Source organism: Schistocerca cancellata, chromosome 2 (genome assembly GCF_023864275.1).
Source record: "Schistocerca cancellata isolate TAMUIC-IGC-003103 chromosome 2, iqSchCanc2.1, whole genome shotgun sequence".
NCBI classification, from domain to species: domain Eukaryota; kingdom Metazoa; phylum Arthropoda; class Insecta; order Orthoptera; family Acrididae; genus Schistocerca; species Schistocerca cancellata.
In genome coordinates this window covers 518,250,389-518,263,149 of record NC_064627.1, presented here as the reverse complement: position 1 = coordinate 518,263,149, position 12,761 = coordinate 518,250,389, and the positions used below count along the sequence as shown (strand labels likewise).

Below are 12,761 nucleotides of genomic sequence, written 5' to 3'. Positions count from 1 at the left end.
GTTTCTGAGTTATCACTGTTCAAAGTTTTAGGCTAATTGTATATCCGAGGGTGATTAAGACATAACTAAAGCATGCATGCTTTTACAGAATTTGAAGCAAAATCGTTAGTTTTGAAGCTAGGGCCCTGAAATTTTCACTGTTTTGTTCTAAATTAAACACTGAAACTAATATATCTACAAAATTACAATTTATAATGTTCAATCATATTGAAAAACTGTACTGAAACTCAAAATATTGTTAATTTCAAAATTGTAATGTAGGCGTAGAAAACTATAAATAGCTAAAATCTCTTTGCAAACAACCCAATACAACTACAGTATAACCTCATTAGCGCGAACTCGCATAAGACGAACTCATGGTTAACGCGAAAAAAATATTGGTCCCACCAGGAATACATTAGTTCTTATGGTACGTTTTATCAGTTAACACGAATTTTGGTTAAGGGGAATTACGAACTCTGTTTCAGTTCCTAGCGTAATTAAATTTCACTGTAACACAAACTTATGACTTTAGAGTATTCTAAAGCGTATTTTTTTTTTCCAAAATGAATGTAGGAAATGTAGCTACAAAGCTCTTTATACTTACTGTTGACTCGTTTTTAACGTATTATATGTCGGTAGCCATGATTATCACCTCAACAATCAGCGTATACTGTACATTGTAAGACTTTCAATAATGTGTACAGCAGCATTTAGGAATGTACTCAATGCCAGATTTGACTGGTGTTCTGTTAGTCGTAGCTGTATCAAGTTGGAATACTGAATAAAAACTACAGTTACAACCAGTACCATAGCACGCAAAAATGGCAAAGAGGAAACAGACAGCTCTAAAAGTACAGGTAAAGCTTAAGATTCTAGATGAACTGGATCGTGGTACCAAGAAAACAGCAATTGCAGAGCAGTTTGGAATACCTTAATCTACTTCATCTACTATTATTAAGAATCGAGAAAAAATTATTAATGCTGCGGCATCAGGTTCTGGAAACAAATCTAAATGACTTCGTACCGCCAAGTATGAAGACATCGAGATGTTACTGCTAGAATGGTTCAATCATATGTGTGCACATAAAATACCTTTAACTGGCCCTGTGATTCAGTCAAAAGCAAATGATATTGCTAAAGATATGAGCATCGAAGACTTCTGTTGTTCTGCTGGTTGGTTGTATCGGTTCCAAAAGAGACGTTCAATTTCATCTGTACAAATTTGTGGTGAAGCAAATAAAGTTGATGAAGAAAGTGTGAACAGCTGGTTGCATGAATTCAACTGAGTGAGGGAAAAGTATGCCTCGTGTGATGTGTTTAACATGGATGAAACTGGATTTTTCTACAATCTTTTTCCAAATCACACCCTGGGGATAAAAGATGATAAGTGTCACGGTGGAGCACGGAGCAAACAACGTATGACTGTTGTACTGTGCTGTAATGCTGACGGCACTGAGAAGTTTCGTCCCTGAGATATCGGTAAATCCGAGAAATCACGTTGTTTTAAAAACATAAATATGGACACTTTACCTTGCATCTACTCTCACCACGAGGAAGCTTGCATCGATGGCACATCATTTCGCAAGTGGCTTCTTTGTTTCAACAGAGGAATGGCTGCTCAAAATAGACATGTTCTTCTTACATTGGACAAATGTACTGCTCATAACATTCATGATCTGAACCTGTCCACATAAAGGTTCAGTTTTTTCACCCAACGCCACAAGCCGCCTCCAGCCTTTGGACCAAGGCATAACCTGTCTCACAAAGAGAGCTTATCATAAGCGACTTGTAAGAGCTGCAATTCGTGCAGCTGAAAACAATAGTGCAACCCTAAATTGGAATCTGCTTGACACAATAAAAGCCATCACAGTAGCCTGAAACTCTGTATCGCCACATCATATAGAGAAGTGCTTTAACAGAGCCTGGAGACATAGCAACACTGAAGATGTCCACTAGTTAGAAGATGCCACTTCACCTGATGAATGGACAGTTCTGCAGGACGTTGCGAACCCTGGGATTAGTTTAGAAGAATTCATTAGTGTAGACGACGATGCTGCCGTACATGCTTCTGTGGAATCGGATGTGCCAAAATCTACGAACGAGGGCATCAGAAGAAAATGAAGAGGCAGAGAATACCCATACCAATTTCACCTACCCGTCAGGAGATGTTTACAGCCTTGGACTGTTTAGAATGGTTCACTTCAACATTCGACATCACTGCTGGTTTTATGTACACTATCATTAGATCTACATCTACAACTGGTTGTGAAATTACAAAACATTATTGTTCCCATGAACGTCAGTGAACCATGACCAAATTTTTTCCAAGAAAGTTACGAACATAATTTGTGAGTACTTGTAATTTTACAATCACTTTATAGTGTTGTAAGTCTACAATAATGTGATTGATAGTGTAGTGTATTACACAATAGTGTACTGCTGTACATGTATACTTATTAAAATCTGTGTTTTTCACTTTACACGAATTTTTTTAACACAAACTCCTGATTTTTCGGTCCCTTCGAATTCATGTTAACGAAGTTTTACTGTATATATTTTTGAAAACAGCATAAAATTATCTTTCAAATGGTGCAAAAAATTGGAGGAGTTCTGAGCTGTAACAATTTTATCTTATATCCATGTCAAAACAAGTTTTATCTATCCAAAACGTATAGAGCGGCTATTTCAAGATTCAAAATGGTTATAGTAAAGGTTATGTAGAAGTAAAAGGTTTTAAAACTATAACTTGGAGGATCTGGTACTTAAAACAGTAATTTATTAGCGAATTTTTTGGTATTTTTTTAAATTGGGACAGAAATTTTACTGTAGTTGTAATTTTATTTATTTATTTATTTATTTTGTTTCATTTAGCTGAAGTTAAAGTCGAGAAACATACAACATTTTTGGAATCATGAGAAGTGTGTTGAAGTTCAGATATGGCAGTACTACTATGCAAATATGAACATACAAAATTCACCTGTCAGCAGTCTGCCTGCTGTCTTCCATCAAGACATGAAACCCTCCCTCCCCCACAGCCTGCCTGTACTCCAAGCCTATCAGTGAGCATTTGGCTCTGTTAAATTTAACTGCCTAGTGTTTTGTGCTTAGTGACATTTTAAATAATGGTTGTATAAACACAGTTATAATTTTATTTTTAAAACTGTTTTTGTTTGTTTGTGTGTGTTTCTTATCATGGAGATACGAGCAAGTTCAAGTAAAGATGAAGTGTTCAGTAGGTTCATTACTACATTTTTCATGTGAAAATACTTCACTGACAAAAAGCAAATACATTTACTTAATTTCGGAAAAGTTGTCTAAATAAGAAGTAGAAATTTTAGTTTGGCACACTAATAAACAGTACAGTGAAACAGGTGATATTTGTTCCCACCATTTGTGTCATTTTTTAAAGTATTTTGAAAAGAACCAAAAATCCTGTTGTGATCCATTTAAGAAACATTCTGTACCTTTAACAAAGAAGAAAGATTTGAGGAGAATTACTCCGGAAAAAGCAAAATATGTTACGGAAAATAAGAACTTTATTTTAGTGCCAGGAAAGCTGTTGTGCAGTACATGTAGAAAACTGTTGAATGCGGCAACACCTACTCTAGATCATGAAGATATTTCTCTACTTGAAAGTGATGAAGCAAATGAGAGTGAATTAACCAATGCAAAAAGAGTAGTAGAAAGAGAAAAATTGAATGAAACTCTTTTAGGGTTGGCTGTGACACCACTTCAGTCATTATCTACCCAATCAAAGAAAACATATGCTAGACAGAAGTTTGAAAAGGCAAAAGACCCAGATTAAAAAAGCTGGCATTTGTTTTGAAAGTACAAGAATCCAACAATTCAAGTGAATCTGACAGTACAAGTCAAGGTAATGAATTGAAGACAAAATCTGAGGATCTTGATCATTCATTCAGTGAATGCTATAAAGGAAAAACTCAGGACAAACTTAACCAAACGAGAAAAAAAAATACAGGTATTAAGAATCACCCCAAAGTCCTGGCTTCACAGAAAAGCAGCAGAAAAATATAATGTATCAGAATATTTAGCGCGAAAAGCCAGAACACTTGTGAATGAGGAAGGTATTTTAGCTTTGACAGAACCCAAACATGGCAGAACCCTTCCCTAAGGAACAATAGACACTGTCCAACTGTTTTATGAAGATGATGAATTTTCTTACATGTTGTCAGATGCTAAAGACAAAGTTAGTATAAAAAAATACTTACACACAGAAAAGAATTCTTTTAGCAAATGCTCTGAACCAGCATGATAAAGAATCAATACACACTATGATGGACAAATTGGTTTGTGATAGACAAAACAAAGATTGTATGTTAAGACGTTGTGATGTGTGCCCGAAAACATGTGAATTACTGCATCTACATCTAAGAGAAATACTAGAAGACTACGATGAAGACGAAGATGAAGACATTAAACTTTCGCAGTGGGTTTCAAGTGATGGCAGAATGACTTTACAAACAATGCTACTACCTTGCAAGGAGTTTACTGATTTAACTACAAAAAGAATTGAGTCTCTGATATCTCACTCTTACATCACCAAAACTCATTTTGCAGAAAACTATAACTTCTTTCTGCAAAATGAAGTGCAAATGGCTCTGAGCACTATGGGATTTAACATCTGAGGTCATCAGTCCCCTAGAACTCTGAACTACTTAAACCTAACTAACCAAGGACAACACACACATCCATGCCCGAGGCAGGATTCGAACCTGCGACTGTAGCGGTCGCGAGGTTCCAGACTGAAGCGCCTAGAGCCGCTCGGCCACAGCGGCTGGCAAAATGAGGTGCAATCCTACCACTGGGGCCACTTGAGCTGCTCAGTTCATCCAATAATGATTTTTTCTAAAATGAAGGTTCCACCACAAAAGAAACATCATTGAGTTTAATTTCAGATGATCTAAAGCATGATGTACCATTTGTTTGTTCAGTACAAGAAAAAACCATAGATTTTATAAAACAAAACTTTCCTGACGTTGACCGAATTGAGTATTTTACAAATGGTTGCAGTGCTCAGTACAAAAACTTCGAAAGCATGATAAATAGATTTTAAATTAAATGCAAGCTGGTCATTACTTCTACAAGTCATGGTAAAACAATGTGCGATGGGATTGGGGCCACAGTCAAGAGAACTGTTACCAAAAAAAACTTGGCAGAGCAGTAGGTAAAGTGAACAGATAATAAACACTGAACAAATGGACAATTTTTGCAAAAGTTTACTCCCAAAAATATATATTTTTTTCTTTTTACAGGAAGAAGAAACTGAAACTAAAAGAACAATTCTTGAAACTAGATTTCAAGTGGGTCAAACAATACTCGATACAAGAAGTTTCCATTATTTTAAGCCAGCTTCTTGCGAAGAAATTACAGTCAAATGAGTGAGTTCAGACTCAGAAATTTTGTTGAAACAAAATATTTTTATGACTATCCCAACTATGAAACCTAACCTACAATCTTTCGTTGCATGTGTTTATGAGCAAAAAATGGTGGATAGGAATGGTTCTGGGTTTCATCAAGGGGATGTAGAAGATGGCTTCAGGAACAAAATGATACGAACTCACGTCCGGAAACATCATCCAATGATGCTACAGAGCGTTGAAGTTATAGATGCCAAATCCTGCACATTTATGTATATGCAGTGTGATTCTAGGATGATGATGATGATGATGATGATGATGATGATGATGATGATGATGATGATACTAACATTCAGGGACAATGGAGAAGGATAAATGCATCAATTTGAGGTCCAGAAATGAACTAGTCAGCAATTAAAAGTGAAAATTGTTCTGATACCTCTGACAATGGGATACATGCAGCAGTACTGTTGTTGCTAAGACTGTAGGAGAACCATCTTTCAAAGGAGGTAGTATGGAGAAAAACACTAAAAAAAAAGTCAGGTAAACATGGGCTCTAAAACATTTATCTTAAGAGCTACGAGCACTTATTCACCTTCGCTCTGTGAAATCCTTATTTTGCTCCTCAAGACACCTTCTACATCCCCTTGAAGTTTGTAAGTGTAATTTTGAAACACCATGTATATTCCTTCCACTTTCCACTAGAATATGCAGCTCATTAATATATAATGGCAACGAAATATGCAGTTCAAAATTCTAAGGCTTGTACTTATTAAAGACTGTTTTTTAAAGCAAAAGACTGCATAATTTAAAATTAATATATTAAATAACTTCCACCCCCCCCCCCTCCACCAAAAAAAAAATTTTTTTAAATTTAAAAAATCATACCTTTCCACTCTTTCTAGTGTGTGTTTTCTGAACTGTAACTTTCTTTTATAATGGAAATGAAACACTTACAGTAAAGCAGCTACAAACATAATTCAAATTCATCTTAACAACAGTCAATATAGAACAATAATTCACTACAAAATGTCTTATTTTGGAGTACTTACGTTGTCTGGTTATTATAAGAACTGGAAAATGCTGTAGGTAAAACTGCAGCTGTACGTGGCTGTGAAATGGGGCGAATGCTGGCAAATGGTGTTTCACTTCTACCGGTCCATGGTGTGACTGCTGCAGATTGCTGGGGCTGCAAGCAGCAAAGCAACAGATAACACAATAAAAAGAATTTAACTCAAAACCTACAGTATGATACTTCATGAGAAAAACCACACCGTTAGGCAGACAAATAAGGCTTCACAACTTGCATTCATACCTCTTAAAGAGAACATTTTCAAGCTTGCTTTATTCTGGAATAGTAGTAGATTTCTGTGTTTATTTGTGTCTGTCCTTGGGTCTGAATTTTACTTATCCGAGTTAGTATCACCAATGTGTACAGATTAACATAGGTTTGCATGAAAAAATGTGACTAAACTTCATTTGATTTTTGTTGCTAGGTTACAGATGGGAGGAGACAATAGCATGATATGCACTCTTCACTATATTCCATTTGGATTCAGTCCACCTCTTGAACCGCTTTCCTTCAACCACCCACAAGCTACAATGCCATTTCCGATCTGCATGCAGTGTGTGCTGGTGTCTCTCTGTGTGTAGGAAGTACAACCCCAAATCCAGGGTTTTAACCAGCTGACACCCTGGTTACTGCAGAGCCCCAGTGTCATTTTAGATTTAGTGCAGTACAGGAGACATTCCACTACTACTACTACTACTACTACTACTACTACTACTGCTTTTAACGTAATATTTTCTGAAATTTTATATGAGCACTGCAACTAGATAGCTGTCTTTACAGATGGGTCAAAGCAGGGTGGACCCCATTAGTTGCTCTGCCATTTTCCTGGGTTGTTGTGTCCTCAAGGTCCAACTGCCTCAAGACTTTACTGTCTTCGACACAGAATTATAAGCAATCTTGGGGGCACTGGAACAGGTGAGATGTTCTTCCAGAGCTAAATTTCTTGCCTGTTCCTATTCTCTAAGTGTCCTTCACTCTCTCCAGTGTCTGTACTCAGCAGATAAAAGTAACCCAGAATATCCAGGATGCCCTCCTCCAACTACGACAACTGGGGAAGGTGGTGTCTTTTGCCGCATACCAGGGCACATGGGTATTGTGGGAAATGAAAGGGCGATCTACCAGCCAAAGAGGCATGTTGTGATCCTCAGTTATTTCAGTGTGTCACCCCTATGCATGCTATTACCTCGCTATTGAGGTACAAAGACATACTGGCAAGACGTGTGGCTGGAAGTGACAGACAATAGGCTCTATCTACTAAAGCCCAAAATGCGGCTGTGGCATACCTCCTTCCAGCTATGTCGACAGGACAGAGTCCTTCTTACTTGTCTTCACATACGCTACAGCCTTATGACACATGGCTTCTTACTTCGGTGAGAGGACCCTCCAATATTTGGAGCTTGTGGTGTACAGATCAGATGCACCACATTTTGTTGGACTGTGTTTTTTTATTTTCTGGCCAGCAGGCCCCAGTGGATTTACCACAACAGATCTGCCCTTTATTTTAAGTACTGTTCAAACACAAGTGGTTCGATTTTTAAATTTTGTGAGCTGACCAACATCATTCCCAAGATTTTAAGGAGATGGTTTTAATGTGTTAAAAGGGTGACTGGCTCACAGATATTTTTGTAAGTAGTGAGACAGTGATATGTGTCTACGCCTTCCTTTCAGCTCCTTTCTCATTTTATTTGTTTTAATCTCATGGACAGTTACTTTTACTTTTTCTCCATTGTTTTTGTGCATGTGTAAGAGAGAGATTATGTGGTTATTTAAGGATGCGTGAGTGTGGAACAATTTTTGAGGTTTTAGACACATTCATTTGTTTTAATGCGTGGGAGGGCACTGATAACCCTGCCACTGAGTGCCCGGAACCTCCAAATGCCACACCTGCATCCTCCCCCCCCCCCCCCCCCCCACACACACACACACACACACTATTTACATTCAAAGTATTCTTCGTTCATTCCTTCCTTTAAGTGTCAATAGCTCTTTCACATTTAAACTTAAAAATTTTAGCATATGGAATAGTGCAGGTCTGAAACTTCCTGACATTAAAATTGTGTGTTATTCTGACAAAGCCTTTCTTTATCATACCTTTTCTCACAGGACTGGTAGCAGTCCAGCAAAGTAAGCAGGAAGACTACTAATAAGTCTGCGGGGAGGAGGGGAGTGGGGGGGGGGGGGGGGGGGGGGGGGAGTGAGGAATACTGGCAGAACTGAAGTTGTCATGGCAAACAGTGAGTTGTGGCTGGATTGCTCAACTGTTTCGAAGGAAGGAAGATTGGGGTTTAACGTCCCATCAACAAATACAGTAAAAGTGGGGTATAAACTCAAACTTGGGAAAGGTAGGGAACGAAGTTAACTTAATAAATAACTCTGCTAGAAGTTCCATAATTTTTATGGAACACAAGAAAGAACACTGGGATGGTGGGGTCCTTACATCTGCATTCACAAAATTTCAGTAATTTAAGGACACAATGAAAATATAACTGCCACTTTAGAAGTCAAATTGAAATAAGGAGCAAGATTATTCCATTTCAAAATTACCCATTCCGACAATGACACACTACAAAAATGAAACACAATAACAATTCATAAATTTGTGAACAGACTTGCCTGTTGTGCTTTAGGCGATGATGATGGTCCTGCCATGGGCTTAATATTGGCAGTAGGTGGTTCTGAGGTACCTTTTTCTGTTGAGCCAGAGCTTGTTGATGGTTTGGAGCCTTGCAACTATACATACAAACAGAAGAAAACTAACTACCACATCACCAAGTGTAATATCATTCAAAAGTTAGTATATATTAAAATCAATATTGATTCTTACATTACAATTGGATGGCTAATACTGTTACAATGTCTGACTCCATTTTAAGGAGGGTTTTGTGCACCAGAGATCTGGCTAATGAATGAAACAGAACTTGAAATTTTACTTGCGTTCAGAATACTGTGAAAAAATAACAAATACATGGGATTTCTCAAAAATGTGAGAGACATCTCGATAGTTACTGGTAATGTTTATTCAGAAGTTGCAATGCTGCATGTCTAAGAACGTATTTACTGGAACCATGTACACAAAATTAAATCAAATATCAAATATAGTACATAAAAACATTAAGCAAAGCCTACTGCAGAAGGTGGAATATTAGTTCACACTGGATTTACAGTGTCACAGGAAAACAAACTAATTAGTTTACAGAAAAGAAATCACCGAGTCTGTTAATATCTCTCAATTAATACCCACTTATCTGTATTTATTAATGTCACAAATAAATATGGCGTTATCTGCAGATGTTTTGGTACTTAAAAGAATTTTTATCTGCTTGTACTTTTCTGGCAGTTGTTAAAGTCTTGCCTAAATGGAGGCCATTAGAACTCAAATTTATGTGGAATACCTTTAGATATGCTTTCTTTCACTTTCAATTATCTCCTCAATACAGTCTGCTACAGTCAAGTACCACCATCTCTGTGCTGACTGTTGCTCTGAACACTGTAAGTGACTGCTAAAATGAACTACATTCATAGGTATACCTCAGTGTACCACTAGATGTCTCTGTCTTGCACTGCATCAGTGGTTTCACGTAAAGGACACTGGTACTTTTAAAAAATAAAAAATAAAAATAAAAAAAACTGGTAAAGTGGTGTGGTGGTTTCATGCAAAAATTACTGGTACTCAAAGGGTTAAATCAGCAGCTCAAAGGCTGCAAGAAAATATTACTGTAAAAAACAAACATAACAAAAACTGGTAAACATGATACTGCAAAGTTCTGGATAGAACACAAATAACAGAAGGAGTAAAAAGTAATGGCTCAACATACAACTGAAATGATGGGCAGTCAATAAGCGCATGAACAAGATTGAAATCACTCCTGAGCTTTCAGTCAGTGTCCTCCTCCACAGCTAACCAGAACACAGATTGTCCAGGCCTTGCATGTCAACTGCTAAAGGTCTTAACTATGCAATGTGTTGGTATCCTTATGCCTTCCATTATTTGTTTACAAACAGTATCAAAGGATTTTTTTTTTCCTGATAATGAGAATGCAAAAGGTATGATAGTGCCAACAGAGAAGGAGATGGACTGTACAAGGAAATGTCTACAAGCTAAAGTTAAGTCAAATTACGGCAGGAAATACATGTTGCAGTGTGCAGCAGGATTCAAGCATCTGTTCCAAACCAGAATAAGTAAAATGCTCACAACAAATATTTCACTGATAATATACAAAAATGTGTTATTAGACAAATTTTTGTGACACTATGAACACCACAAGGAAGTATCATATTTGCCAAAACTTCACTGATTTTTGATGCAGAGAACTGGACTTCCAGGCTGGCAAGGAAACTCAGAAAAATTGTTCCATCTGTAGCATTTGATTTTGTAAGGTGCTGGAATGAACGAGTCATTTCATGTGGATGGGAGAACATACTTGCAAGGAGAACATATTACCTAAGATTTTTTTATGTAAAAATAAAGCAATTGAATTTCTAAAGTGGCCAGTGGTTTATTTAGACAAACTGTGGGTTCATACACACTATATTTGTAGTAAATAACGCCAAGTGACAGTTTAAAACTGTGCCAAGCAACCTTTCATTGTTATAAATGCAGAGTTTCATTTCCATCATACCTCCTCTGCGAATGTAACATGAAAACTTTGGACTACCATGTGGAAATGGACAGAAAAGAATTGAAAGTATGTACAGGCAAGAAAAGAAAGCCAATATTTTGGCATTAATTAAGCAGCACCAAGCTGCTTCTCTTTATTCTACTGACAAAATTTCGCAAGAAAATGGTTTCCTTTCCACTGTTGTCATACCATCTAGATGTAAATCCTATAGAACTGGTCTAGAAAGTTGCAAATAAAAACCATGGCCAGAATGGGTCATTCCATGTCAAATCAACACAATTTTGGGAAATCTTCAGAATTTATCTCTCAGATTTTCATTATTTTTGGTATGCAGCAATAAATCATAAACTTACGTAAAAATACCAAATTTCAGTTATACAGCACAATTATTTTTTAAGTTATTAATTGTTAAAGATTTAAATTTTTTTGAAAAAAAAATCATATTTTGGCACCTTTAGATGCCCACAGGCTGGCAACTGGTGATGATATAAACCTGGGAGTGGTCTCATTTTAAAGCTGTTGAATGGGGCTTTAACATGATATGCCGCAAGATGGGCATTACAATTTTAAAAAATCGAAAATTTAAGTTTCTCAAAAAGTGGCAATTTTAAAAATTCCAAAAAATTATCAAATATAGTTTGTAATGTCTCAATATATATAGCAAAATTATGTCATGGGACCTCAATGGGATCAGGAGAGACAAGGCTTCAGAAACACACGTTTTGCAAATAATGTACAAAATTTGTAAAAATTTAGTTTTGAATTAGCAATTTTGCTATGCAGTGTGCTGGACACTATTAAATTAATAAAATGCAATGATTACTTTTTTTTTAGTGTGCCATGTTTGGAAACCTCTCTTTAAAAGAAAACTGAAGCTGATTGACCTATAAATAGAGGGAAATCCCCTTTTACACAGATAAAAAGGGGGATTTCCCTCATGGGAGATCCCCTTCCACAAGGTGGAAGCTGATTGGTCACACAGACAAGACTACTCATTTATAGCCAGTGTAGCATCAAAGTTGCTCGTATGAAGTTCATTTGATGTTTCCTGTGATATTGTATGTCTAGAACACAGCCCATTTCTTGGCCACTGCACTTTTCCTTGTTAATTTCTCACTGTTTTTTCCTTGCATGATGGATACCACTGACAAGATAGTAAAAATGGATTGCTTTAATCCTTTTAATAACCCCAATCACTCCCATGCAAGAAAAGGTATGAGACATGTTACTTCATGGATGTGTGACTTGATTTCAGGTACACCTGAGTTATCCAAGGTCTGTGACAGTTGTAGGAAGCAGTTGACAAAGTTGAAAAATGAAAAACAAAGAGAAATTTCCAGCGGAAGTAGTAACATACATGAAGAAAGCCAGTCTGATACTGAAATTGAAGAAGCTATTGATATACCATTTTTAAATGAATGTGATGTTGTGAGTTCTCTTAACAGCTCTCTTTTAGAGATGGGAGAGTCGCTTGTAGACAAAAGAGGATGCAATCCAAAATTTACTCTACTAAGAAGGCCAACAGAATCAATGTGGCTGTCATGAGAAAACTGCTAGTGAATGCATCTAGCAATGATGAGTGTGACGATTCACAAGATGAGTTCTTAACATGTGTAAAGAAGGTAAAGAACAGCTTCACTAGTAGGAAGAAGAAGCTTCAACTGCTGACTCTTATGCCTGACAGCTGGAGTGAGAGGAAAGTAATGCTGG

General features: G+C 36.9%; 1 protein-coding gene across 2 annotated transcripts in view; it reads right to left on the bottom strand.

The window, feature by feature from the left end:
* The window catches only part of LOC126162069 (nucleoprotein TPR-like), a 280,494-nt gene that overhangs the window by 96,143 nt on the left and 171,590 nt on the right, over positions 1-12,761 (bottom strand). For both annotated transcript variants that reach the window (XM_049918330.1, XM_049918331.1), the window contains exons 24-25: positions 9,046-9,162; positions 6,413-6,549 (exon numbers count right to left, since the gene is read on the bottom strand). In XM_049918330.1, coding sequence (XP_049774287.1) covers positions 6,413-6,549; positions 9,046-9,162 — 254 coding nt within the window. The remainder of the gene's footprint in view (positions 1-6,412; positions 6,550-9,045; positions 9,163-12,761) is intronic.